A 27,519-nucleotide genomic window follows, 5' to 3' on the forward strand; every position below is an offset into this window, starting at 1 on the left:
CGATTGCTTTTGAGGTGTCTATGGTGGCACCAAGGTATTGTTTTATGTGGGATGGTTGTAGCTGGGACATTTGGTGGTTCACCATGAAGCCTAGTTGGTGAAGTAGTTGGATTGTGGTGGCGTTGTGGTGTACACACTGATTGTATGAAGTGGCTTTTATCAGCCTATCGTCCAAGTATGGGAAGACGTGAATGTGCCGCCACCACCGCTAGGCACTTGGTGAATACCCGTGGTGCTGTTGTGACTCCGAACGGGAGCACTTTGAATTGGTAGTGTTGTCCGTCCACTACAAATCTGAGGTACTTTCTGTGAGCATGGTGTACTGGAATGTGGAAGTATGCATCTTTCAAGTCCAGTGTGGTGAGAAAGTCTTCTGGGAGAGGAGCGGAAGTACCTGCTGAAGCGTTACCATGTGAAAATGGTCTGAGTGTATGTATGTGTTTAGGGGCCGGAGATCTAGAATAGGTCTTCGAGTCTCGTCCCTTTTTGGTATTAGAAAATATAAGGAGTAGACCCCCATATTTTGTTGATTGACAGGAACGTGTTCTATTGCCTGTTTTTGTAGGAGGGAGATTACCTCCTGCTTTAGTAATGTTGAATGTTCTTGTGACATTGGGCGTTGCATGGGTGGAATGTTTGGGGGGTAGATGTTCGTTCCAGTCAGTAGCCTGACCGGATTATTTGGGTCACCCATTTGTCTGAGGTGATGGTCTCCCAGACATGAAGGAAATTTTGGAGTCTGCCCCCGACCGGATTGGAATGGTCTGGGGGGAGCGGGGGGGGGAAGTCATTGGGTAGGAGGTGTGGCAGAACGGGCGTTGTTTGTTTTGCCTCTGCCCTTGTTGTTGTTACCCCTGTAGCCACCTCTTTGGTAACCTTTTGTAAAGGTGGTCTGAGTAGGGGATTTGTACGATGTGGACGCTGTGTCTGAGGAGTAGCCTCTGGATGCACTTCAAAAGGAGGAGCGGCGAAAGGAGCGTCTGGGCGGGTGAGACTGTAAGGGCCCCATGGATTTTGCGGTATCCGTGTCCTTTTTCATCTTTTCTAAGGCCTCATCCACCTTTGGCCCGAATAGATGTTCCTGGTCAAAGGGATGATTAAGGATGGAGGCTTGTACTTCTGGTTTAAACCCAGATACCCTAAACCAAGCATGGCGACAGAGAAGGCCGCTGGTGTTAATGGCCCTGGAGGCTGTGTCTGCTGCATCTAGGGCACAACGTATGGAGGTGTTTGTGATTGTTTTACCCTCTTGAATTAACTCGTTGGCCCTACCTTTATATTTTTCAGGGAGATGGTGCATTATGCTTTCTAATTTGTCATAATGAGCCCGGTCATATCTGGCCAGCAGTGCCGGAGTGTTTGCTATACGCCATATATTGGCGGCCTGGGATGCTGTGCGTTTGCCTGACGCATATAGCAGTTTTGACTCCATGTCAGGTGGTGATGCATCACCTGATGCTTGTGAATTTGCCCTTTTACGTGCCGTAGATACCACTAAGGAATCTAGTGGCGCTGGTCCTCTGATGTAAGAGGGATCTGAGGGAGCAGGTTTGTATTTCTTTTCAATATGTGGGTTAAGGACCCTGGCCCTAATTGGGTCTTTAAAAACTTCTGCTGCATGCTTTACCACCCCTTTGAGCATGGGCAGTATGGAGGTGGACCTATGTGAAGTATCAAATGTGTCTAGGAGGAAATCTTCCTCCACAGGGTCATTATGCATGTCCACCCCGTGATAATGTGCTGCCCTTTGCAGAAGATGGTTGAACCCTAATGAATCTTCTGGTGGAGATGGTCTAGAAGGGTAAATATCGTCTTGTGGGACGTTGGGGATATCTGGTATATTGTAATCGTCCCATGGATCTGGAGATCCTGTAGGGGTGGGGTCCTGTGGCACATCCCCTGTATCATCATATGGGTCCCCCTGATCATCAACGTCTGGAGACGGAGTAGGAGAACGATGAGGTGGGGGTGGAGAGGGCGGAGCGGGTGGAGATGGGGAAGGAGGAGGAGGGGGAGGGGAAGGTATTCTGAACGGAGAGGTAGCAGAGTCCTTCCTCTTTGGAGGTGGAGGTGGAGGCGGAGCAGGCTTCTCCAAATGTCTCTTTTTAGTAGAGAGTGTCAAATGTCCAGTTTTTGGATCCTTGGTGAGAGTTTTTTGCAAGGGATCCGGTGTAAATAGCTCTGGTGAGGTAATTTGGTCCATCGGCGCCGAAGGCGTCGGGCCGATGACTTTAGGTTTTTCCGAGCCGGTTTGATGTTTAGAAGCCGGCTTCTTGGTCGGCGCCGAGATGGGCTTCGGCTTGGAAGTGTCGGTGCCGGTGGCCTTGTGTGGTTTGGTCGGCACCGAAGAGCTGGGTTTCGACCCCGAGGGCTTCGGTGCGGAGCACGGTGTCGAGGTGGAGGCCGGTTTCTTTTTCGGTGCCGAAGTGTGTTTCTCGGCACCGCTGGTAGGCTGGCTCGAGCCCGAGCCGCCGGAAGGCTTACTTGGCTTCTTCACCGGGCCTGAAGGTGGGGTGTGTGAAGCAGTGTCTCTGGTCTTGCCTAGGCTCGGAGGCGAAGGTGTGACCAAAGCCTTTTTGGGTGTCGGTGTGGGGCGGGGGTAGATTGGTACTCACGACCCTCTGTGCCGGAGTGATGTCTTCCACATCAGACTCGGCCTCGGAAGCGCTGACAAGGTCCTCTTCGGTGCGATGATGTTCCGGATCGTCGATGTCGTCTCCGAAGAGGTCGACTGGAATGGACGTCGAGGAGTGTGCCATGTTCCTTCTGGCTCTTCGGTCCCGAATAGTCTTTTTGGATCGGAAAGACTTACAGGCCGGACAGTCTCGAGCCTCGTGTTCAGGGGAGAGGCAAAGGTTACATACCTCATGAAGATCGGTGTGGGGAAGTTTGGACCCACATCGAGGGCACTTTTTAAATGGAGTTCTTTCCATGAGCCGGGACCGGAGCCTGGGTAGGCCCGAAGGCGGCCGTCGACGACTGGAACCGAAGGTTTGTGTCGATGAGATGGCGCGTTGATTGAGGAGATCGTGATCGAAACAATACAGCGATTGGGGTGAGGATTGCGCGTGGATCGTCGACCTGGAAGCTGTTCGGAACCGGAGCACGAAGATTACATCCGAGCCCGATGGCGGAAAAAAACAATCTGAGGATGGAGCCGAAGCCCATGCGCAATACGATCCAAAGGAGGAGTCACCGACCTTGTGACTTCCAAAGACTTTCCAAGAGGAAAAACAAACTGCAAACATCCAGGCCAAACACCAGATGGCGATCTATGCAAAAGTGTGTAATCTCCAGCTCATATGCCTCGAACCTCGCTGTTTTTAATACAATCAGATTGTACAACTATACCTTCTATACTGCTGTAACACCTAATGTAGTGATTTGTCATGACTGTAAACTCCTGCAATGTTTCAATAAAAAAATTATTAAAATGTGTTTGTTTTTTATTTGTCCAATAGGAATAACTTTTAGAGGAAATAGAAATTCTTGACACTTTCTACAGCGATCTCTATGAAGGTATAATCCTGCAAGGACACCATCGATTTCAGGTCAAAATTTTGCATCGCAACAAACATGCTTTTGCGTTTAAACCACCGGCGACAGTAAAACAATCACAAATAAATTACTGCAGTGCATCATAAAAAAACAACTAGCAATGATCTTGCTCACACGGTCAAGGTTTATTATGATTGTATTCATATAACCAGTGGACTCAGATTAGCTCTCGTTGTTTAAAACCTGCAGAAAGAGACAAAGAAAAGAGACAGAAACGCAAAGCATGCACAGCTTCAGTGACTAACAGAACAGCAGCCACGCTGCATATGTCCTGTGAACCAATTAAACAGCCACACGCTGCAGCAACTACAGCAAGCCCCGAGGAGCAACGGTCCTGAAACTCGACAGAGCCAGCGCTACTAAGCACCGTCTATGAACAAGCAGAACAATTAAAGAGAAAAACTTAGTGGAACACAGAAAAATACAACAAACGAATGGAAATCCCTAACACAACATACCTTGTGCCACATGGAACGTTCTTCACTTCATCTGTTTGCAGAGTTGTCTGTAATAGGCAAACAAACATTTTATCTTTCGTCAAGGAAAACTAAAACACAAAAAAACAAACTCTTGGTACAATTACGAATTGTAATGAGTCATTGATGTCTTGCTCTCGGACCCATGGATACAAGTGGTTTACATCTAACCTAGGTTTGTTAACCAAGGGAAAATGTCAAAGTAAAAACCAGCTTGTAACTTTTCAGATGAGCACACTGAATTCTCAGCAGTCACCACATAGCTGTTACATGCGTTGGTGAAAAGAGGAAGGGAACATCGACAGAAGTCAGCATATGTTCAAAGGCGTAAGTGGCTTTTACACCATTAATGGCAGCTGAACACACCTCGATTTCCCAAGCAACTACCAGGCGGTATGAGACATACTGGATTCCTATGAACATATTGCTGCACCTGTCTGTATAAGTGTTTTAGAATGTTAAACGATATGTCAAACATACTTCAAAAAACAGAAAAACGTGACAATTATATTTCTCTCTGTCTTCACAGACTCATTTGATGCCAGCTTATACAAAGATATATTTAGAAATTATAAGCAATGACTCATCTAAGCTTTAATGGCCATTAAAATGTGTTATTTGAGCCATGTCTGCCCAAACTGACCTGCACGGAGCGAAATGAGGTTATGAACGGTAGCATGATGTGATAGCCTGGACCGGAGGGGCTGGTCAGCAGAGCACCACCTCTGTGAAAAGGAAAAAGAATTGTTTTTAACACTACAACGTCCTGGTTTGCTAAGAGGTCTATGATCATTACAGAAAACAGTTTTTCGGCTCAAACGAAAGTGCAAGGAAGACTAGTTAAAAAAAGCTCCAGTTCACATATGATACAATCATAACTAGACAGTGGCGGCTGGTGGATTTTAAAACTGGTGCAGCAGAATTCTTGTATCTAAGTGGGACTTGCTTACAAACTAAGTATATGGATTCCATATGAGCATATCCGTATAGATCTATATATATTGAGCCTATATGACACTGTTAGAACAAATACTAACACCTATTCAGAGTCACCCATATGTTCATTTATATATACCAATCCCTGTGCTCACTTATTATATAGACATCCAGGCACACCTGCAGGCACCCAGCACATAGGGCAAACTCTGACCCTCTAAACATGCCCCCATTGCACATGACAGAGATGTGGTTTAGAGTAAGTAGAGGTGGGCGACCCTACAAATTAACAGAAAGAGCCGAACGAAGGGCCTGGCTTGGCTCTGAGCCTGTGCTCGAGCCGAGCCCTGAAGAGGTTTCCAGGTAAAACATATAACCTCACTTAAAATACAATAAAGACTCTTTAAAAGTCTAAAACTGTATTTCTTCAACAAGCCAAAGAGATAGTTTTAAGCATGATCTTAGAACAGTTCCTGTCCCACCCTGGTGACAATGCCATTAGTGGACTAAGAGGCACCTGAGTAGTTATGTGCACCCAGTATGTGGCCAGGATTCTTATAGATAGAACATTACAGTCGGTTAGTTTAAACACAATGCATCTTTGTACTGCTCATATTCTGAAATCACGCAGTTGAAGGAGAATAGAGGAAATTAATTTTTTGCCCAAGATTACACAATTTGGTTAAGGAGAAAGCAGGGATTAATTTCATGTTTTCTAGTTTCACTTCGTATAAATCGGCCAGTAAATGGGTACTTATTTGTCTCTCATAAATATACTAGTCACCAATTAGCAGGAGTAATTGCCCTTTCATCCATGTGCAGCTCACATGGAATGGAAGACAGTGGCCAAACTTACTGTGAAGCGGAGGTTTGGAAGGTGAAGTTCCTGCACGCGACACCCGTCCTCTGTGGTGGCTGCTGGCTCAGGCTGGTAGTAGGAGGAGACAGTGCTGGTAGAGATCTGAGTTGGCTCAGGTAGCATTTCACCACAGATTTAAATCTTGCTTGATGTACCGGATAGGGAAGGGCAGAATAATTTGTCCTGTTTGCTCTGTTTGTGTAACCCTGCCAGGCTTGGTCTTTTTTCTCCTGCAGTGTCTCCATAATCAAAGGCACACAGAAATCCCTCACCCCTGACATTGTCTAGTGCTAAATTAAGTTAGTCGGATCCAGCCTGTCTTGGATCAAAAGGTGCATGAAATCACGTCCTTTACCGCTAGCATTCTGGTAAACTGGCGTCCATAAGTATTTAAACCCATGACACGATTTACTAACTTCTCAGTGAATCTGACCCTATTCCTGCTGGTCTGTGAGAGACAGAGAAAATACCCCTGGATTTTGTGGGCAAGGTTTACAAGCCTAGTGGTCCGCGCCGCCTGGGGTCCGTTCTGGCGCCAACAGTGCAACAGCCGCATCACTGCTGGTAAGTAGCAAACCCCTCTCCGCCAATCCTGGCGCTGCTCAGAGCAGGCCAGGCAGTGTTGCGCTTTGCCTGCCTGCCCATAAGGAGACCGAGGTTCGCTCTCCTAATGGGCATGCGCCAGCCTGAGCAGGCACCAGTGCGCATGACTGGGCACGGCGCAAAAATTCACCTATCTTGCCCACTCATGCGCACTTGTGCTGCTGCCTGCCCCTGACAATGCCCGTCAGTCAACTTGACACCAGACCGCCCACCCCCTTCAGACTCTGAAGGGGGTGGGCGGTCCGACGTCATGCTGACTGAAATAATTGTCAGTTCTCCCTCGGAGCCGCTGAACTTAAATAAACTAAGAGTTTACTTAAATTCAGAGACGCCAAGGGAGCTGCGGGCGCAACGCCGCAAATGGACGCACCGCCACTGAAAAGCCAACAGTTTAGAAACTGCTTGAAAATATATAACTATATATATTTAAGGTGGTTAGCAATGTAGATCATGAAAAACAAGGAAAGAGTCGGCACAAGAAACTTAAAACTGTTTTTCTTTGTTGTACCAGAATTTGAGTTAATGTACACAAAAGGGTCACATACCTGTAGTAGACCCCGAGGTGTCCCTCTTCTATTTTGTGTATGGAGGAATGGAGAAACAAAGCCATAGTACCGATCACCACAGCCAGCACCACTCCGACCTGAGCCATGTTCACTCTCGATGGAGCTGAAAGAAACAGAAGAGAGAATGAGTCCAAAATCATATACAACTTTTTCTACATACACACTTCTTCGCTGAAGTCACAAATGGTAATTACCAGATTGATCTCACAGCACAATGACCCAGCAACCTTTACAAATGTTCACCATAGTTGTGCATATGGCATAAATTGCTCCAAAAGTTGTTAAATGTCCCTTTATATTCCTAATACATTTTCGAAAGGTACTTAACAGGTCACAGAAAAGTGACACTTCACTTCCCAATATCATCTGATCAATCCCCAAAGGGGCTTTTCCCAACCTTCAGCCGTCATCCTCAGGCCGGACATCAAATGTGCATCATCTGACTCCAAGTTATTCACTAAGAACTACAGGCCAGTGCCAATCTCCCTGTGATTCCAGAATAAATGAGATCTTGTGCTTTAACTACAACCCCAACTATTCATTTGCGATATCATAGACCCCACTTGCAAATTCAGACTGTAGCCATCTCCGAGACACCATTCAAATAGGAAGTACGTGGAACACAAACTGCTCTGGAGTTTCTTCTGGATGATTTCAAAGGACCTTTGTAGGAAGCTGGCTCTTTATGTGATATAAAGCAAAATCCTAGGCACACATAATAGTAGTCAAACAGTATGCAAGTTATTACAGGAACTACAACACAGTAACCACAATTTCGAAAGAAGTGTCTTCTGATGGGTTGGATATTGTTCAGTCTTCATTTCTCTTTTGCTTAGAGCCAACGAACAGAGGGACAACCCGGAACACAGTGATCGGCCGTGAGGTGTCTCGGCTTACACACCTCAGATCTTTTTACGTTACCGAAGATCTACGTTACACAGAGTCTCCATCACGGAGCCTACAACGTGGAGTACTACCAATACTCCGACGACCATGACAACTATCCTCTATATACAGCTCTGAGGAAGTCGCGGAATTATTTTCCACATGCGACGAAACGCGTGTCGGCTGGTTCCCCTGTTTGTTGGCTCTATGCAAAAGAGAAATAAAGACTGAACAATATCCAACCCATCAGAAGACATTTCTTTCGAAATTGTGGCTACTGTTTTGTAGTTCGTTATAACTTACATACTGTTTGACTACTATTATGTGTGCTTAGGATTTTGCTTTATTTGTAATTGTGAGGGATTTTCCCACACAAAAATTGAGGGGTTATAAGGCTTATCCCTTCACCTGGTTGCACCATACTTATACTTTTTCTCATCCATTTAGCGTTAATTAGCAGAGTGCCCATTTCTCCCTGGCCACTAAAAACCCTTCCTTAGAGATTTCCCTTTATGTGATATATCAAGAATCTGATATACTATGTAAAGAGTCCAGGGGTTCCCTTTTAAGTGGACAGGGACTTGCTATGCAACCCTAAAGTGCTCTATTAGGGGGTAGTGTGGTCGAGCAGCCTTAGGATTAACACAGAGGAGTGCAGGACATAGGTAAATACAGCCAATGATCAATACATTACACACAATAATCAATAAATTACACGACTCAAGGAGGAGATCCATACCAATTTATAAAAATAGCACGTATCTTAATATACATTTTAAAATCAAAATTCTTTTCACTTTATAAAGTGGAGTTCTGCAAGGTTATCCTATGGAAGGAAGTACAAGTTCTGGATTCAGGTATAGTATGGTGACTTACAAGACCAGTCTCCAGGAATTAAGGTGAGTTGTGGACAAGCAAGGCAGCACTAACAGAACACTTGCAGCGGCATGTGGGTGGCCGGGTGCAGGGTGCAAAACAGCGTCAAGAGCCCAAAAGGTTTCTTTGGGGAAAGGTCACAGTGGAAAGAGTCTGCAGGCTCAGGCTGGAAGGCCAGTCGGGATGAACCAATAGGGGGGGGTTCAAGGATTGTGATGCTCGGGGACCAAAGAACACCTATGGTCCTCTTCTCCACAGCCTGGTAAGGGACAAATTCAGAGGTGTCTTTATGCACCATTTAAAAAAAATATGTTTTTACAGGGAGCGGTCACGGTTGAGCGGGCCTGCATGCAAAGGCTGCAGACGTTGGGGAGTCCATGAGGGGAAGTTACACTCTTCCGGACAGGCTTTTTTTCTGAGTCTCTTACCCAAGGAGGTCAGAACAGCATCTTGGGAGGCAGGCTGGCAGAAACCAGACAGCAAGGCCACCAAAGGCGGGTTGGTTTTTAGGGGCACCTCTAAGGTCTGTGGGTTCATGTATTGGTGAATCCAACACTGACATTAATGTGGGTTTAAAAAAACCATATGTTTGATAGCAAAAATACCTATTTTCAGTAAAGCCATCATGTAGCTGGGGAATTCGTTTTGACCAGTGTCCGGCACGTTTTAAAATGGCTTCCCTGGCCACTTGGACTGGCTAGTGTTATCCTATAAGTGGACTGACCAAAGGGATGTGGAATTACTATAGGCCGATGCCCAGGACATATTGTTTGGGGTCAAGGGCATTAAGTTTTCATGTGTATTTTGTCCTTGGGACAAGTAGGCCCAACCCCCTGCAGCACAAACCTCTTGGCTGTCAGTATGCAGTACCACATTATAGATCAGGGAAGAGCACCGTCTGCAGTTAAGGTAATATTTTTGCACATATTTAATGCTGCTTAAACCTGTATTTATGGTTCATTAATACAAGTAAACGCAAACTGATTGCACTACTGACAGTGGTTCCAGTATAAAAACGTGTACACACATTTTTAAAGTTTAGCAATATGAGGCTTTGTATAATGCTTCCAGAATGCTCTCTGATTTTATGCAAACACTTGCAGAAGGTTGAAAGGAAGATGGATGATTCTTTGCTTTCAGAATAAAATGTTCATAAAAATTAATGAAAGCAAGGAAAAAAACATTTTGATAAACTACTGTAAACTTTCAGGGACCATTTCTATGCAGCATCATTTAGTAACGTGTTGATGCATGCTTGTATATTCCAAAAATATTCATAATGGAAAATCAGTGTAATCCGTTTCAAAAAGATTATGGGAAACAAAAATAAACAAGCATTAGCAAAGCCAGTAGGTCTGAAATTGGGGGTCAGCTTTTTAGTTTTGGCAATGTGTGACTTGTTTTGGCATAGTTTTTGTAAAACCTTATTGGTGTGGGCAGCTGCTAGACCCTCACCATTACAACAAACATAGGCAAAAAAAAATGTTTTGGTCTCAAAAAGCACACATTGCCACAGTAGTTACTGCCACTGAACAAAACTAACTTGTGTGCGGATATGCTCCTCGTGAAAGAGTAGAATAAGGTCACTCACAGTGAAGCACGCCGATACGGAGAGAGGGACAGAATATTAATAAACACAAAAGGTCACAGTGAACGCCAGACTAAATTAAGGGCCCAATTATTAAAGAAAGTCTCAAAATGCACTCATGGTATATGTCCTTGCATTAAGTGCAGCTATACGGTTTTAATGAATTCCCAAGAATTTACAGAAGTAGAACAAGAAATAGTACCCCTAGAAAATGTGTGAACTGCATTTTAGCATGAGCAAATATGCATGTGTAGATTTGCTCATGCGAAATCTGAGTTTTTGCAAATTCCCTTTCCCTCCAACCACTTGTTTTTCCCAACTCTGGAAGAAGGTTTACGTCTGCCATGGTCAGGAGTAAATTTCCAACATTTCTCAGTATGGCAAAAGAATAGTGAAGAGTTGTTGAAAACCATTAAAACATGCAAGTTAGTAGGTTTGCGCAGACTTAAAGGGGCATTCTAGCCATGGAACTATTGCTTACCACTACCTCAGCCCCAGTATGTAGATCTGCGGAAATGTGACAGCATAAGGGGATTGCAGGTATTCAAACACTACTATGGTATGAGCCCTGGCATAATCAGGGAGGCTATATCAGAGCTCTTATATAATGAGATTGCTGCCATAATTTGTTGCTGCACTACATGGCGCCAAAGGGGCAAGTGGTTTTTGTTACAGGACAATTAGATTAATAAAGCAACCTGCCCTATAGACAAGTAGATATTTATTGTATTAAATTCCACACCCCTGGACCAGCACAGGGGCAGATCTGCTCATGCAGGTATGCCCCGGCATGTAATATTCAGTCCCGTGCCTTAGGGCTGTCAGGCCTGCTGTAGAGATGACTTACAAATATCAAATGCAGTGTTAGGGGACATGGCACACAAGGATGTGTGCCATGTAGTGTTTTAACTTTTGTCTGCACCAAGACATGTAGACATGCATTACTTTTGGCGATTTTACAACACTGGGGATAAGCAAAATTCTATTTCCAGAGATTCTGAGTGCACCATCAAAGATTTTAAAAATACATTTTAAAAGGCGCAACAACGCATGTGTGCAGCAGAGGACTGATCTGGGGCCATGTGGTATGCTTTTTTATTTACCGTTCCAAAATGGCAGATGCCATTTGGATGGGTAAATAACACAAGCATTAGTAAACCCAATTGTTCACGTCTTTGAGACCTACTGACTGTGCCGATACCTTTATTCATTCTGTACACACAAGGGGAAATGGTAAAAAGCACGATGTAGTGGCCACGTTATTTGTATGCACGTGCAAATGCATGCATACAAGACGTGGTGGTGTCACTTTTTTTTTTGCATTCATGCATTACACAAGTGAGCATGCGAACTTCCAAAATGACAAGTGCCTTTTTTAAATTTTTTATTTACTGACCAGTAGCTACATTTTAGAAAAGTAGCACACATTTTCTTTTTTTTTTTTTTTTAAACTAAAAGAATATAGGATTGCTGGTGGGTTCAACGGAGGAGCCATGGGATTGGATAGCAGCAGAGTTGGAAGATCAAAATGGCCCATGAGGGAGAGCAACACGAGGGGTTGGAGGGAGCTTAACAAGAGCAAGAAAAACACAGCACGGGGGATGGAAAAAAGCACACTGGCATAAAGATCAAACAAAATACATGGGTGGAGGGAAGTACATAGAGCAGAACACCACGAGCATGGTTGGCAGAGGAAGCACACGAGGGAGAAAACTAGAACACGCATGCACTTTCAAAGAGTCCTTATGAAATAAAGAAAGTAGTCCCATGGAAGTGAGCAGTGAAATGACAAGTAAAGAGGATATGCTCCAGGGAGGAACAAATATGATGGACAAGAAAAGCTACTGAATAAGTAGCAAGCATGTAAGAACAACGATAAAGCCAGCCAATGGTATGCAATGGGAAAGCCTTTTGCCCCATCAAGTCCTTGGGAAGGGGTTCAACAGACTACCTTAGCATGAAGATATTTTTGTGTGTAAAAGCTGGAAAATAAAAAAAATACCAATAAAAAAGACTAAGTGGTGGGATTGTGGGCAACCAGTAACACAGGAGCAGGTGGGGAGAACAGAAAAAAGCACTACACAAGGGAAATCTAACACTGGGAAGAAGCACATGATGTACAGATGAACATACAGGGGTGGGGAAGAAGCACAAAAGAGACTGAGAACAACATGACCGGAGAGAGAAGCAAACAAGGGTCAGAGCAACAAGGGGGCTGATGCGCATACACAAGAGTAGGTAAGCAGCAGTCTTATGAGAACTAAGGAGGTGGGACGTTCATGGAGGGAGGGAATACATGAGGGAGAGAGAGAGGTGAAACACACAAACTGACTAAGTGCTAAACCAAAAAATAAAAAAAATCGAAAAGTATTTTTCTCCTTCATGACCAGAATGTGTGCATCCTTCGTGACACCGCACCATGGTAAGCTAGATCACTTGTGTTGGGTCCACACTAGAATGTAGGCATAGATATCTGCGCAAACAGAGTGGGGAAAGGACTCTTGAACGAAATATCGCTCAGAATACTAGACAGATTTTGGCCTGGGAGGACTGGCTTTGGCTTTAGCCCAGTCCACTTAGGGGGCTGTCTGCCTCGCTCTCATTAGAGAACACATTAGGAAACCACGACAGATGGACTTGAGACCTCAGCAGCCTCCTGAATTGCCACAGAAAGCAATACACAGGATGAGGGGCATGACATGGGCTTTCTTGTAGGTCTTTCATGGCATTAGCTAATACCCTCTGGTAAGGAGAAAAGGCAGGGACAGGTTATAGATTTAGTTGACCTAATCAAGTGCTATGAGTAACAATGCACATGGCCTATTGCAGAAGTTCCTAAAGGAGAGATTTAGCCTGCATAGTTGTAGCAGAAGTGCCTATCCTTGAACCAATGCTCTGGAAAGAAAGTGGCTCAACAGACGCCTCTTCAAAGGCACAGAGGTGAAAGGAAGAGAGTGGATCTACGAGTCTCGGCCTGAAGAGATGGCCCATAGCTTACAGCACGAACCAACCATGTTAAAGAGAAAACATGGCACTTTAAATAAATAAGAAAAAAATCTTACTACAGCAAAGTCCTGAATTTTGACCAGGGTTAACAGTTCCCACATTACGCTATATCCGGCAAATGCTTATCAAATTTGCAATTTGACGTGCTTATGAAATAATCATTGGGTTCCACTGTAAATAGACTGTCTGGCACTGTCTGCCGGCATTGTGAGTTTGTCAAGGCTGATTTTTTTTTGTTAAACCCTTGTTAAGTTGGCAATATTCATCTGATTTTCTATTAAATATTCCTATATAATGGTAAATTGGGTTCCAGGGCAAATTAACGGTGTTCTGAGAAGCCTTTTAAGCACAAAAGTAAAGGCAAAGTCAATAGGTCTGGTTCCCAGCCTTTTCATTGCTGGTTGTGTTTTGTAATGGATTTTGAAAAGCTTTATTGTTGAGGTGCTGTCGCGTCGTCATAATAAAAATAAAACATTCACGCAAAGCAAAAATATCTTTCTGCTCATTACCCGACCACGGCCACCTCTCAGGGGATTGGTGCAGGGAGGCGGGAGCAGGACCCGCTTCACATGAAATTATCACCTTTGATGCCCTCCACCAAAGAAAAAGGTGCCAGTCCAGGAAGCAAATTACCGCTACAGTTCATTTCATCGACTGATGCGTTTCGACCACAGAGTCTGTTTTTCTTAAACTGTATGTATAGTTGTGTTTAATATTTAGAGCTCTGAAGGCGATCAAAGGCTGCATTTTCTTCTTACTCTCGTTTTCTCATTTTTCTTATGTTCTTACTTTCTCTTGGCTTCTGTATCATCTTGGTTTCATTTTATAATTTTCCTATATTATTAATATTTTTCTTCTTCATTTGATTGACGTTGGATATTAACATACACAAACATTTGTATTTATGACACAGGTCAGGTCGATTCAGGGGTGGCTGCCCACAATGAATCTGTTTTACTGATATTTATACTATTATGAGTCTATATTGGAGTGTAGAACATGAAAAATGAATTGTTGTTTACATTTTTAAGTGTGTATCTAATTCTTTGTTCACCTAGGGAGACAATGGGTTTTTTAGGTCTCGGCCTGCCGTAAGCAGCGCATGCGTTGCTCACGTCTTACGAGGCTTCTTGGAATCTATACGATTCCAGAAGCCTCATCCCAGCTCTGCCTTCAGCTTTCATTTGTGCGTGTCGTTTGACGTCATGAATTATGCCACAAGACAGTGCAATGATTGCACTGAAGGCATGCCAATCATTCCTTGCTGCTACCCTGTCTCTTTTTAGGCATGTCCATCGGGATTGGATAGTTTACGGGCGGATTTACACTCTTTTAAAAGACTCTAAGCACTATTTTCTTCTCATTTGCAGCGCCGTCCACACGCTTGTAATGGCCGCCGACAGCCTCTCCTGCTTCAGCCCCCCCACCCTCGCAAAATGTGGAATTCTGCTGCATCATCAACGCACATTATCTCTCTGGTGTTTAGCTTTTTAAAGCAATCTATTCATGCATTCATTTGCATATTATGATGAGCTGACTAGTATATTTCGTGTGAGGCGGGGTTGGACTTTGATTTACTTTCGGAGTTATGGACACTATCGCTATGGGTTGGCATCGCCTGTCTGTTTGGTGGAATACCGTGTGGCATGGGTACAATACATTAGCTTTAATATCGGGGTGGGCATGTTGCGCTTTCAAAGATTTGCATCATATATGTGCCACGCGTGGATCTGATAATATGATAAAGTAGTTGTCGGCGGTACTAAAAGATTTGCGCGACGCATGCTAGCAACACTGTTTGCAAGCCGTCTTTTAAAAATGTAAAGGACTCCTGTAGCTGGAGAAGTGACTTTTTGAATAATGTGCATAATTTATTCGGCCCTCTAAGCTGGTCAGTATGTGGTTTGTAACATAGAACAGTCTTCTAGATGTAGATATTACTCTTTCAAATATCTGCATAATTTATGAGGCACATTAAAGATGTCAGCTTGTGGTTGTCCTTGTATATGTTACTTTCGAGGTTGGGCTGCTTACATAGGAATACCTACGATCACGGGGATGAAGACAGCTTTCAGATTAATTTCAGTTTATTTGCTTCTGATGTAAAAGAATATAGCAAAGGCATCCAAGGAGAAAACAATTACTTAAGAAAATCGTGTCCTCTTACCAGTGTTCGTGAAAGCAAAGTAGGCATTTGCCAAAGTCAAACTCACTCTACTCCTCACTCGACTACACTCTACTACTCCTCACTCGACTACACTCTGCTACTCCTCACTCGACTACACTCTGCTACTCCTCACTCGACTACACTCTGCTACTCCTCACTCGACTACACTCTGCTACTCCTCACTCGACTACACTCTGCTACTCCTCACCCACCCCTCACACTCACCCTCCACTCCTCACACTCCTCACCCTCCACTAATGACTCCTACTACTCACTCTCCTAGGACTCACTACTCACTCCCTACTATTCACTCCCACTACTCACTACTACTCCTCACTCTCCACCTCTCTCTACATGCACACATATCCACATACATATATGTAAGTATATGGATATATATATATATAGATATATATATATATATATAGATATATATATATATATATATATATATATATATATATATATATATATATATATTCTACTGGCGGTCGCCAGTAGATAGTTATAGTTAGGACCCTGTTTCCATAGGAAAACCGCAACATTCTATTTGGAATAACTTTGGCGCCGGTTGACGAATCCTCGCAAAATTTTCAAAACTAATGGGGCGCTACGCTCCGCTCCTACCCTGAAAGTCTCGGGGTGATTCGTCAAGCGGGGGCTGAGAAAAAAGGGGGGTCCCAAAACACGTTTTCCCCATGCATTTTTCCATAGGACCTTTAGACACAGCTACAGCCCGAACGGCTGAACAGAGTTACTTGAAATTTGGCAGAGAGGTAGTCTACAGGTAAAGGATGTGCCTTTTGTAGGTTTGGTGTAAATCTGTTCAGTATTTCCTAAGAAAATAGCATTTAAATCAATATATATATATATATATATATATATATCTGTAAGCGCGCTCCGAGCGCGCACCGTAAGCTTACCGTACGCGTACGGTGCCGTGCGCGAGTGCCATTCTGATTGGCTGTTAGATTTTAGTAAACATTCGACTGTCGAAACCATGAAGTGTCGCCCGCCATTTTCTCTCTCGCACTCTGAGGGGGGGGGGGGGGGGGGGGGGATGAAAAACAAAGTTGGATAACATGAAAAGGGGCAGGCTAGACAGCTCCTGACCCCCTAGCCTTGGTCAGGGTGTCCCAGAAGGACCCCACAAGGCCAAAAAATAATTTTTTTTTTTTTTGAAAAAACGCCGAATGCGCTTACCGTAAAATAAATTTTAAAAAAACAAACTCCACATATTCACCCCCCCCCCCCCGTGTGCAAAAGGTGCCCGCAGGGGACCTATTGTGCATGGCATATCCAGCCGATGAACTTTTAATAGATAACCTTTCACAACGAAGCGCATAATATGTCCTCCGTGTGCGGACGGTGCGCGAAGCGCATCGTGCGTACATGGCCCATCCAGCGTAACGTGGGCACGCGGTGCGCGTAGCGCACCGCGTGCACGGCACTAACTGCGTAAAGTGGGCGCGCGTTCACTGTGCGCGCACGGAACGAACTGCGTGAAGTGGGCGCTCACGGCACGAACGGCGTAAAGTAACTTAGCATTTAAAAAAACCTTGCAAATTCACTGAAAAAACCATAGGTTTCACACAAGTTATAGTTAGCTGTACATTTCACTCGTAAAAAACCAATAAAATTCCACGTTATAGTTAGTGCAGGCAACTATAACTCACGCGACCGCAATCCTCTGCTGATGCGAATACTGTATTTAGACACTTATTTGCCCATGTCTTCTTCCATTAAATTTTAGCTATACATATATTACAAATATTTTTTTTTCATAAAGACACATATGTCATCAGCAGAGGATTGCGGTCGCGTGAGTTTGGTTTTTTACGAGTCATTGGTTTTTTACGAGTGAAATGTACAGCTAACTATAACTTGTGTGAAACCTATGGTTTTTTCAGTGAATATATATATATATAGCCCAATGATATGATTACTAAAACGCGAAAAGAAATAAATGAGAGACTTGCTAAGCAGGAAGAAAAAATTAAGGCGCGCAAAGTATATAAATTCGCCCGGGATAAGGAGGACTCTGCCCAGGGTCGAATTTACACTTTTGCCCCAAAATTCGATAGTGCTAAAAGAACGAAATTTGCGCAACAAGCACAGCAGGCAAAATCAACAAAACAAATTAGTTTGACAGCGGCGTCTACTTCTGCAATCGCAAATAAAGAGGGCAATGCGAATCAGGAGCCAAGTGACAATGAATCACTAACGAGTGGGCCTTCATCGGATGAAGAAGGCTGCAGCACATGGGACCCCAATACAATTATTCTTGATTTAGGTGAAGGTGGATTTTTTGGTGTCGGATAGGCTCCAGCCACTACGACCTCAGACCAAACCACCACAAAAGGGTCAACAACAGCAAAAAGAGCAAGATGCAACAAATGGAGGGGTGAACGCCGGAAAAAACACAAAATCGCCCAAAAAACAAAAAAAGCAATATTGGCGAAAAAAACACTAGATAACAATGCAATTATAAATTTATCTACAATCACCCCGAGTGAAGCCGAGAAACAACTTTTGAGTCTTGGACTGACATACTGTCCGGTTTCGGATTTCAACTACACAAAAACGAGAGTTGATATCTATTTGTACATCAGAAAGTTAAAAATAAAAAAGTTCTTCAGTATCAAGGAGGGCCTGAACGAAAAGGATCCATCCATCAATACTGCTGTTATAGTGAACCCTTTAACCTTACCAGCTAGAGACACCAAAACTTTTTTGGCGCTGCACCAATTGGCGACCAATGACATGAATGATGGGGACATGGCGTCCACACAGGAGGTACTCAGAATGGCTTCAATTGAGCAGGTGGGAGCAAACATCAGCCCATTCAAACCGAAATCAAAATTCATCCCTACTATGCCAAGGGACTCAATTGACGTTTTCCAAGATGTAGTGGTGGAGGATCTCAAAAAATTATACCACAAAATAAAACATAGGAAAAGATATAAAAGTCAACATGAGAAAGATTATTTACTGCTGACTAAAAAATTGGGTAAAGATCATAGGATCATTGTTACCACCGCGGACAAAGGAGGAAACATGGTGGTTTGGCCTCAAGGAGCATATATTGAGGAAGCAATGAAACAGTTGAATAATCCATCATGCTACTCTAAGACTACCATTAAGAACTTTAATGAAGCCAAGGAGGTACTAAAAAAGCTATTAAACAAATGGAAAAGGGAAGGCATGATTTAAAAACAGGAATATGAATTTTTACACGTTGAACATCCTGTATTACCCAAATTTTATCTTTTACCCAAAATCCACAAACAAGTTGTTCCAGTTCCAGGCCGCCCAATTATTTCAGCGATGGCAGGAGTAGCGGAACATGTGACAGAATAGATCGACTACTTCCTGCAAGATTTAGTGAAAGGCCTACCTACCTACATTGGAGACACTGGGGACTTTATCAGGAGAATTAAGAATACCTCATAAAGCGACGATATGCTATTTATCACCTTAGATATCGAATCGCTCTATACTAGTATTGAACATGCATCAGGACTCAGAGCATTAGAATTTTTCCTTGGCAAAAGACCCATAAATTGTTATAATCATAACAAATTGTTAGAACTTAATAGTTGGTGTCTCAATAACAACTTTTTATTTGGTAGTGATGTTTACATTCAGAAACGTGGCGTTGCAATGGGGGCATGCTTCTCCCCTAGCTATGCGTGTTTACACGTAGGCTGGTGGGAGGAGCAGGTCCTCAGGCGAACGCACAGTGACATCTACAATGAACATGTGGTGCTTTGTATTAGTTTTATAGACTGTTTTTGTTTTGTGGCGGGGGGGGGGGGGGGGGGAATCATGAAAGTGCAACTAATTTCATCAATTCCCTCAACAACAATCAGGAGAACCTAAAATTCACTTCTTCTATCAGTAATTGTGAAGCAGAGTTTGTGAAGCAGAGTTTCTAGATGTTAAAGTGTTTATACATGATAATCACTTGGCCACCAAACTTTACCGGAAAAGCACTGCTGGAAATAATATCCTTCATGCCAGCAGTGCACATCCTAGACATGTAGTTGACAACATTCCGTTTGGAGAACTACTGAGGCTTAAACGGATATGTAGTACAGACAGGGATCTGAAAATCTGTACTATGGAAGCTCTGGAGAGATTCAGACAGAGGGGATATAGCAAATCGGTCTTGAAACAGGCAGTTCTTAAAACAGAAGCTAGAACTCGGGAAGGAGTAGTTTCTTATCGGTAACTCCAGTTCTGTAGTAGGGGATCTCTGTGTATAGTCATAAGCTAGTGAATAGTCCCGCCCATGTGCGTGGACCCCGGAGCAATAAAAAATAATCTCTTAAGGTGTCAAATCATGCAGACCTGCATCCACCTTTAAGAGAATTTAATTTAAAGACAGATAATGCAGCCTATACCCACAGGCTACACTGTCCAGTACTTCAACTAGAATTCCACCAACATCCACAAACCGCACTGCCTGTCCAGCTTTTCTCCAACCAGGAAAAAAACCTGCCTCTACCAGCAAAAGCCTCTGGAATGATAGAGAGCAAGGAATGGACAGACAAGCCCCATAGGCTGCCATTATGTGGCTGAGAACAGGATACTGTGCCTTTAAGAAAACTTTCCAGATTTCCAGAACTTTCCCAGTATCCCAGAATGCACAGCAGGTCCCTTTTACTTTCAGTTCTTTTTGAAGGCGTAGCACGCCAGACCTGTAGCATTCCTCACATGAATAATTATCTCTCCACCGGGGAGGAGGGCGGGCGCTTATGACTATCACAGAGATACCCCTACTACAGAACTGGAGTTACAGAAAAGAAACTACTCCTTCTGTAGTAGGGGATCTCTGTGTATAGTCATAAGCTAGTGAATAGAATGGCAAGCCCATCCCCATACAACAACGGCGGTGGAGAACACGCAAGACAATACCACTACTGTGCAAACAAATTTCGCAGCGAAGCCTGCCCAACCTGAGCATATGCCCTGGCATCCGTGTCCAGACAGTAATGCGCAGCAAAGGTATGGACCGACTTCCAAGTGGCCGCCTTGCAGATTTCCGCAATCGGAACATTACGCAGCAAAGCAGTCGTGGCAGCTTTGCCCCTGGTGGAATGAGCCTTAGGTTTACCCCCTAAGGTCTTATTAGCCTTTTGATAACACAATTGTATGCAGGACACAATCCACCGAGAAATGGACTGCTTAGAGGTCGCGAGACCGGTCCTGACTGATCCATAATTAACAAACAATTGGTCTGACCTACGAATATCCTTGGTCTTATCCAGATAAAAAAAACACCCTCCGAACATCCAGGGAATGGAGAGACCGTTCCGCTGGCGAAGAGGGATTCTGAAAGAACGTAGGTAAAGTTATGGTCTGGTTGACATGAAAATCAGAGATAACCTTAGGAAAAAATTTAGGGTGAGTACGCATCACAACCTTAGCAGCATGAAATACAGTATAAGGTTCTTGACAACATAACGCCTGAAGTTCACTCACCCTGCGGGCCGATGTAATGGCCACTAGGAACGCCGCCTTCCAGGATAGGTGCTGCAATGAAGCTGAATGGGTTCAAAAGGCTCCTTCATCAGTCTGGACAGCACCACATTCAAGTCCCAGGAAGGCGAGGGAAGTCTGACAGGAGGAAACACTTTCTTCAAGCCTTCCAAAAAATCCTTGACCACAGGGATCTGAAAGAAGGAAGTCTGTGAAGGGCATTTCCTGTAAGCAGTCAAAGCAGCAAGATGAACCTTAATGGAATGGAAATTAAGGCCAGACTGCGCCGAATGCAAAAGGTACGGAAGGATGACATCTTCCTTACATGTCGTAGGATCAAAGTTCTTGGACTTACACCAGATACAGAACCTCTTCCACTTGTAAGCATAGGACGTCCTAGTGGAAGGCCGATTAGACTCCTTCAGTATGTCCATACAATCTTCTGGTAGATTCAGATGGCCATATTGCACTATTTCAGGAGCCATGCCGCCAAACTCAAAGACAAGAGGTTGGGGTTGCACCGTCCGCCCCCCGAACTTCGTGAGAAGGTCCGGCCTGCACGGCAACCGTATGTGAGGAAAGAGACCGGTGAAGTAGGTCCGTGAACCACCACTGTCGGGCCATTCCGGGGCGATCAGGATCATCCACGCCCTGGACTGGGACAGCTTGATGAGCACTGCCGGAATCAGGGGAATGGGTGGAAAAGCGTACAGAAAGCTGTTCGAACAATCGATCCATAGCGCATTCCCCAGCGTCCCCCGCTGGTAGTACCTGGATGCGAAGTCTCGGCATTTGCTGTTTTCGGCGGTGGCGAACAGATCTACGTCTGGAGTCCCCCACCTTGCGAAGACTTCTCCTAGTACTTCGTCGTTTATGACCCATTTGTGGTTTTCCTGAATCAGCCTGCTCAGTGCGTCCGCCTGAGCATTCTGTACCCCTGGCAGATGCGTGGCCGTAAGCGCCAGTCCTCGGGCCAGAAGCCAGTGCCAGATCGCCTGCGCCTCCTGCGACAGAGTGCGCGATCTCGACCCCACCTGCTTGTTGAGGTAATACATAGTGGTTGTATTGTCCGTCTGTATCAGCAGCGAGTTGGTCTGGAAGGACGGAAGGAAGGCCTTCAGTGCCAGGAAGACAGATCTGAGTTCCAGGAAATTGATGTGGTACGTCGATTACAACGGGGACCACTTTCCGTGAATCTGCAAGTCCCCGGAATGCGCTCCCCAGCCTTGGAGAGACGCATCCGTCACGACACACTTCGTGGGAATGTCCTTGTGGAAGGGAACCCCCCTGAGGAGGTTTTCCGCCGAACACCACCACTTCAGAGACTGAAGAGCATGTAGAGACAGTAGTATCTTGTCGTCCCAAGAACCTGTCTTCTGATCCCACTGATCCTCCAAGCACTCCTGCAGTGGTCTCATGTGCAGCCGTGCGTGAGGCGTGAGGAAGATACAGGAGGCCATTGATCCCAGCAGCGAAGACACCTTCCTCACTGTCGTCGATGGAGCAGTCCTGAGGTCCTGAGCCTTCCGAAGGATGATAACAGTCTCTCCTCTGAAGGAGACACGCTTGCAGACCGCGTATCGATGGAGGCTCCCAGGTACTGTATGCACTGGACCGGAGTCGGGACCGATTTAGACATGTTGACGTGTAACCCCAGCTTGTGCAAGAGAGCGCACGTCCACCGGAAGTGTTCTTGCGCTTCCGAGGAGGATGATGCCTTGATCAGCCAATCGTCCAGATACGGGTAGACAAACACCTTGTTCCTCCGCAGGTGTGCCGCCACCACTGCCATGCACTTCGAGAAGGTCCTGGGCGCAGACTTTAGCCCGAATGGCAGTACTGTGTATTGATAGTGATTGGCGCCGACTTGGAATCGCAGGAACTTCCTGTGCTTCCGTGCGATGGGCACATGGAAGTACGCATCCTGTAGATCTATGGCACAGAGCCAGTCTCCCCGTTGCAGCTGAGGGTAAAGCTGATGCAACGATAGCATGCGAAACTTCTCTCTGCGAATCCATTTGTTTGCCTGTCGCAAATCCAGAATGGGCCTGAACTCGTTCTTGTCCTTCTTGCGAACGAGGAAGAACCGAGAGTACAGACCTCTTCCCCTTTGAGACAGAGGTACCTCTTCTACCGCCTTTTTTCTCAACAAGATGTCTGCCTCCGCCTGGAGCTCTCGCAGCTGAAACTGAGAGCTTTACCGGCGGAATCGCTGGAGGCGGGCTGATAAACCGAAGACTGTATCCATTGCAAACAATATTCAGCACCCACTTGTCCGGAGTAATTTTTCTCCACTCTGCCGGAAAAAGTTGAATGATTCCCCCCACTGGAGTGGGTAACGGTTGAGGGGGAAGTAGTCGCTCAGGGCCGAGACCCGGCCGGGCCCTTGGTAGTGGTAGCAGCCTGCTGGCCTCCTCTACCCCTCTGGCGTTTCTGGAAGGGCTTCCGGAACTGCTGCTGTTGGTGCTGCTGCTGTCCCGAACCCTGCCCACGCCCTCTGCCCGTAGACCCGAACCGCCTCTGGAACGGGCGCTTCTTCTTCTCGGCCTTCTCCAACCAGACAGCAGTCAGGGTCTCCGCCTCCACCTACATGCGGGCCATCTCATCATCCGCATGTTTTCCAAACAGGGTTTCCCCCGAGAAGGGCAGATTGGCTACTCTGTGCTGAGCCTCTGGCTTGAGCGACGTCAGGCGCAGCCAAGAGTGACGCCTCTGATGGACACCGTGACAGTAGGAGTGTGCCGCCAACAAGGAGACATCCGCTGCCGCACTGATGACCTGGTTCGAAACCAGCATGCCCTCTCGCACCGTTTCCAGGAAGTCCTCCTGCCTGTCCCGGGGCAGCAGGTCCGCATACTGTTGGAGGGACTCCCACAGGGCCCGGTCGTAAAGCCCCAACAGCGCCCCCGCACTTGCCGCCTTCATGGTGGTAGACGCGGTCCCACACACCTTCCTGCCCGCCGAGTCCAGCCAGCGGCTTTCCTTGTCGGGCGGGACCTTCGATGAAGGTGCAGTCGCATGCTGCTTCCTCGCCGCCGTCACGATGACAGAGTCCGGCTTCAGGTCCATCCGTAAAAAAGCAGGGTCAGAGTCCGGGGCCCGATACTTTTTCATGAGCCGTGAGGGAGCGGATTTTGTCACCGCGGGGGTGAGGAACAACTCCAACGCGGGTTCCACCAGTCCCGGCACTAGAGGCAGCAGAGGGAGAGACAGGTGTTTTTTGTGTAGAGTCTCGAATATCACGGACATCGTGGGCGTCGGTACCGTCACAGAGATGCCCAACTTGGCTGCCCCCCGCAGCAGCACCTCCTGGAAGGAGACCAGATCATCCACCGGAGACACCCTAGTCCCCGGTGAGTCCGACAGCGTCGGCGAGAAGTCCCTGTCCGAGGACCGTGTGCGTTACCTGGACCTGTGCCTCCTATGGCGCCGTCCCGACGACGACGACCTCCTATGGCTCCGCGACCTTCTCCTCCTGACGGAGCGGGAGCACGACCTCGGCTTCGGCCTGTCCGACGGTCTAGCCGGGCCCGGCGACCGTGGGTGACGCGGCCTCGGCGTCCCCTGCGGCGGAGTCGGATACCTGGGCAGGGAGACCGACCTCGGTGGAACTGCAGGCGGCCCCAACGGAGTGCGAGGTGGTAGTGGCGGCGGCGGTGGTGGTGGTGGTGGTGATGGTGGTGGTGGTGGCTGAGGAGGAGGCGGCGGTCGTGGTGGCAGCGGCGGAGGTGGTGATGGCGTAGGGTTCCGAGGGGGTGTATACACCACGGAGTACCCCGATCCCGGCGACTCCGTTCCCCTCTTATTCCTGGCGTCAGGGCTCCCCCTGCGCCGTCTCGACGTCGACCACCTCGACGCCGATAGTCCTCGACGCCGCCGATCGTCCTCTCGACGCCGCCGATCGTCCTCTCGACGCCGATCGTCCTCTCGGCGCCGATCGTCCTCTCGGCGCCGATCGTCCTCTCGACGGCGATCTCCATGACGTCGATCGCTTTGACGGCGACCGTCGCCTCTTCGCCGTCGGCGAGCGGCGCTCCCCCTTCGACGGCGAGCGCCGACGCCAGGCCTGATCTCGCCGTCGATGGCTCAATGGCGACGTCAACGTCGCAGAAGATGCCGATGTCGTCGACGGCGGCCTGTTCAGCTCCCTCGACGTCGATAGTCGACGCCGCTTCTCCCCAGAGCCCTGGGGAGACGGCGAATAGACCGTAGTCATCCCTCTCGACGCCGCCGTCGACGCCCTCGACGGGGAGTGGGGACGCTTGCTGGTCTTGCTGCCCCTGGGGAGCCCCCCAGAGGCCTCAGCATGGGCAGAATCAGCCCCTCCAGACCCACCTCGTGCCTTCAGCCTTCTGTCCTCCAGGACCTGGAGCCTGATCTTCCTCTCTCTCAGGGTCCTGGCTGAAAAAGAGCGGCAGATCTCACACTCCTCAGGCACGTGGAACTGGGGAAGGCAGACGATGCACACCCTGTGTGTGTCTGACTTAGCCTTTTTTCTTCCACAATCAGGACACTTGTCGAACAAGCCAGTCATTTTGATAACACCTGAAGGAAAAAGGACTTTCTAACACTTGAAAAGTAACAAATAACCCTTGAAAAGGGAGAGCTCAATGCTCCAAGGTCCTGCTAGCAGGAGCCGGAAAAAAGAACTGAAAGTAAAAGGGACCGGCTGTGCATTCTGGGATACTGGGAAAGTTCTGGAAATCTGGAAAGTTTTCTTAAAGGCACAGTATCCTTTTCTCAGCCACATAATGGTAGCCTATGGGGCTTGTCTGTCCATTCCTTCCTCTCTATCATTCCAGAGGCTTTTGCTGGTAGAGGCAGGGTTTTTTCCTATGTGGAGAAAAGCTGGACAGGCAGTGTTGTTTGTGGATGTTGGTGGAATTCTAGTTGAAGTACTGGACAGTGTAGCCTGTGGGTATAGGCTGCATTATCGGTCTTTAAATTAAATTCTCTCTTAAAGGTGGATGCAGGTCTGCATGATTTGACACCTTAAGAGATTATTTTTTATTGCTCCGGGGTCCACGCACATGGGCGGGACTATTCACTAGCTTATGACTATACACAGAGATCCCCTACTACAGAATCACTATTTTTGTCTACATCGAATACATCTTTAGACAGTGATTCTACCAATACGGACAAATCCCCTAGATTAATCATAGCCTACAGTAAACAGGCAAGACAAATTCGATCAATTGTCCAGAAGTGTTGGCCTGTACTTAAAACGGATTTAGTCTTAAAACCTAGACTACCGGATGGTCCAACGATAACTTATCGTAAGGGACCCTCCTTGAGAACTCAGGTCTGTCATGACTTTCCTGAGTTTCCAAGTCAAAGTACTTTATTCGGTTAAAAGACAATAACCATAAAAGCAACAGAAATACAAATACAGTTAAAAAATGATTCAATATATAGTTATTATTACAGGGGAGAAGTGCCAGAAAATTTCTATATGAGCAGTTTAAAAATCTGTCCATTGACTTACGTAATTTAAAAACATTTTTAAAAAATTCTGTTAAAGAAGCAACAATAAATACAGTGTCCATTCTTTGCAATTCTAAAAACGGTGGGCGGCATCTGTTTACCTTCATTTCTTTAAGAATTGGGGACAATAAGTTTCCTACGGGGCAAGGTATAAAATCTACAAAAGAACAGTACGTGAATGTCAGATTGCGTGGATAATTCATCACATGGGCATAAACACAATTCATTAGACCAAGAGTTCATTACTGGGAAAGTTAATAATCTAAAAACAATATTAAACCTAAAACGGGTAAGGCAAAATCTGTCGAAGGATGCCATGGAAAGGCATAAGTATGGTTGTAAACTAGCACCACTCAATATCAGCTGGTGGGAACACACTGTCTTTTTCTTTTTTTCCTCACACAGTCTTATTTCCCTGAGATGTTCCATACAGGATTTTTTCAATGATTTTCTAGAGATGTGTAACATGGATAGTGGATCCTCAAAATATTGTTGAAAACACATTTCTGTCAAGGAGGTCTTCACATAATTTAACCATTTGAAAACATTTACATTTTCAAGTTGTAACACATCCTGGAGTATGGCACGATTTATAACACACTCATTGACAGTCCAGACCCTGTGCCATAGTAAGATGGGCTGTATTCTTATTATATCTGAAATGTACGGCTGCCCCAGCGCCTCATGGCAATTAACGGTTGCAATGCTATCGGGCACGGACAGCATGTACCGCATAAACTTATTTTCAATTATTTGGATAGCATCAATATTAGCATACCCCCAGAGTCCTGCTCCATAGACAGCCACCGATATGCATGTTGCGTTATAAACAGTTAAAATTTCCCTAAAGGGCTTTTTTCCCAGTTTCTGTATAAAACTCTTTAAGGCCATTATTGTCTTTGAGAACAAAAGAGTTCTTGCCCTGATCGAGTTTGTCCATGAGCCAGTCTCATGAAATAAGATGCCTAAATAAGAAAAGGCGGGCGTGTTTTCTAAACTAACATTATTTATTAAAATAGTTTTCATCT

The 27,519-nt window shown here is 45.9% G+C and overlaps 1 protein-coding gene across 2 annotated transcripts in view; it reads right to left on the bottom strand.

Annotated features, from left to right (window-relative positions):
• Positions 1-27,519, bottom strand: part of ERLIN1 (ER lipid raft associated 1) — a 286,035-nt gene that overhangs the window by 192,136 nt on the left and 66,380 nt on the right. For both annotated transcript variants that reach the window (XM_085608714.1, XM_085608713.1), the window contains exons 2-4: positions 6,978-7,101; positions 4,678-4,759; positions 4,017-4,063 (exon numbers count right to left, since the gene is read on the bottom strand). In XM_085608714.1, the coding sequence (XP_085464840.1) occupies positions 4,017-4,063; positions 4,678-4,759; positions 6,978-7,084 (236 nt within the window). In that variant the 5' untranslated portion in view covers positions 7,085-7,101. The remainder of the gene's footprint in view (positions 1-4,016; positions 4,064-4,677; positions 4,760-6,977; positions 7,102-27,519) is intronic.

Source organism: Triturus cristatus, chromosome 1_2 (assembly GCF_964204655.1).
Source record: "Triturus cristatus chromosome 1_2, aTriCri1.1, whole genome shotgun sequence".
NCBI lineage: Eukaryota > Metazoa > Chordata > Amphibia > Caudata > Salamandridae > Triturus > Triturus cristatus.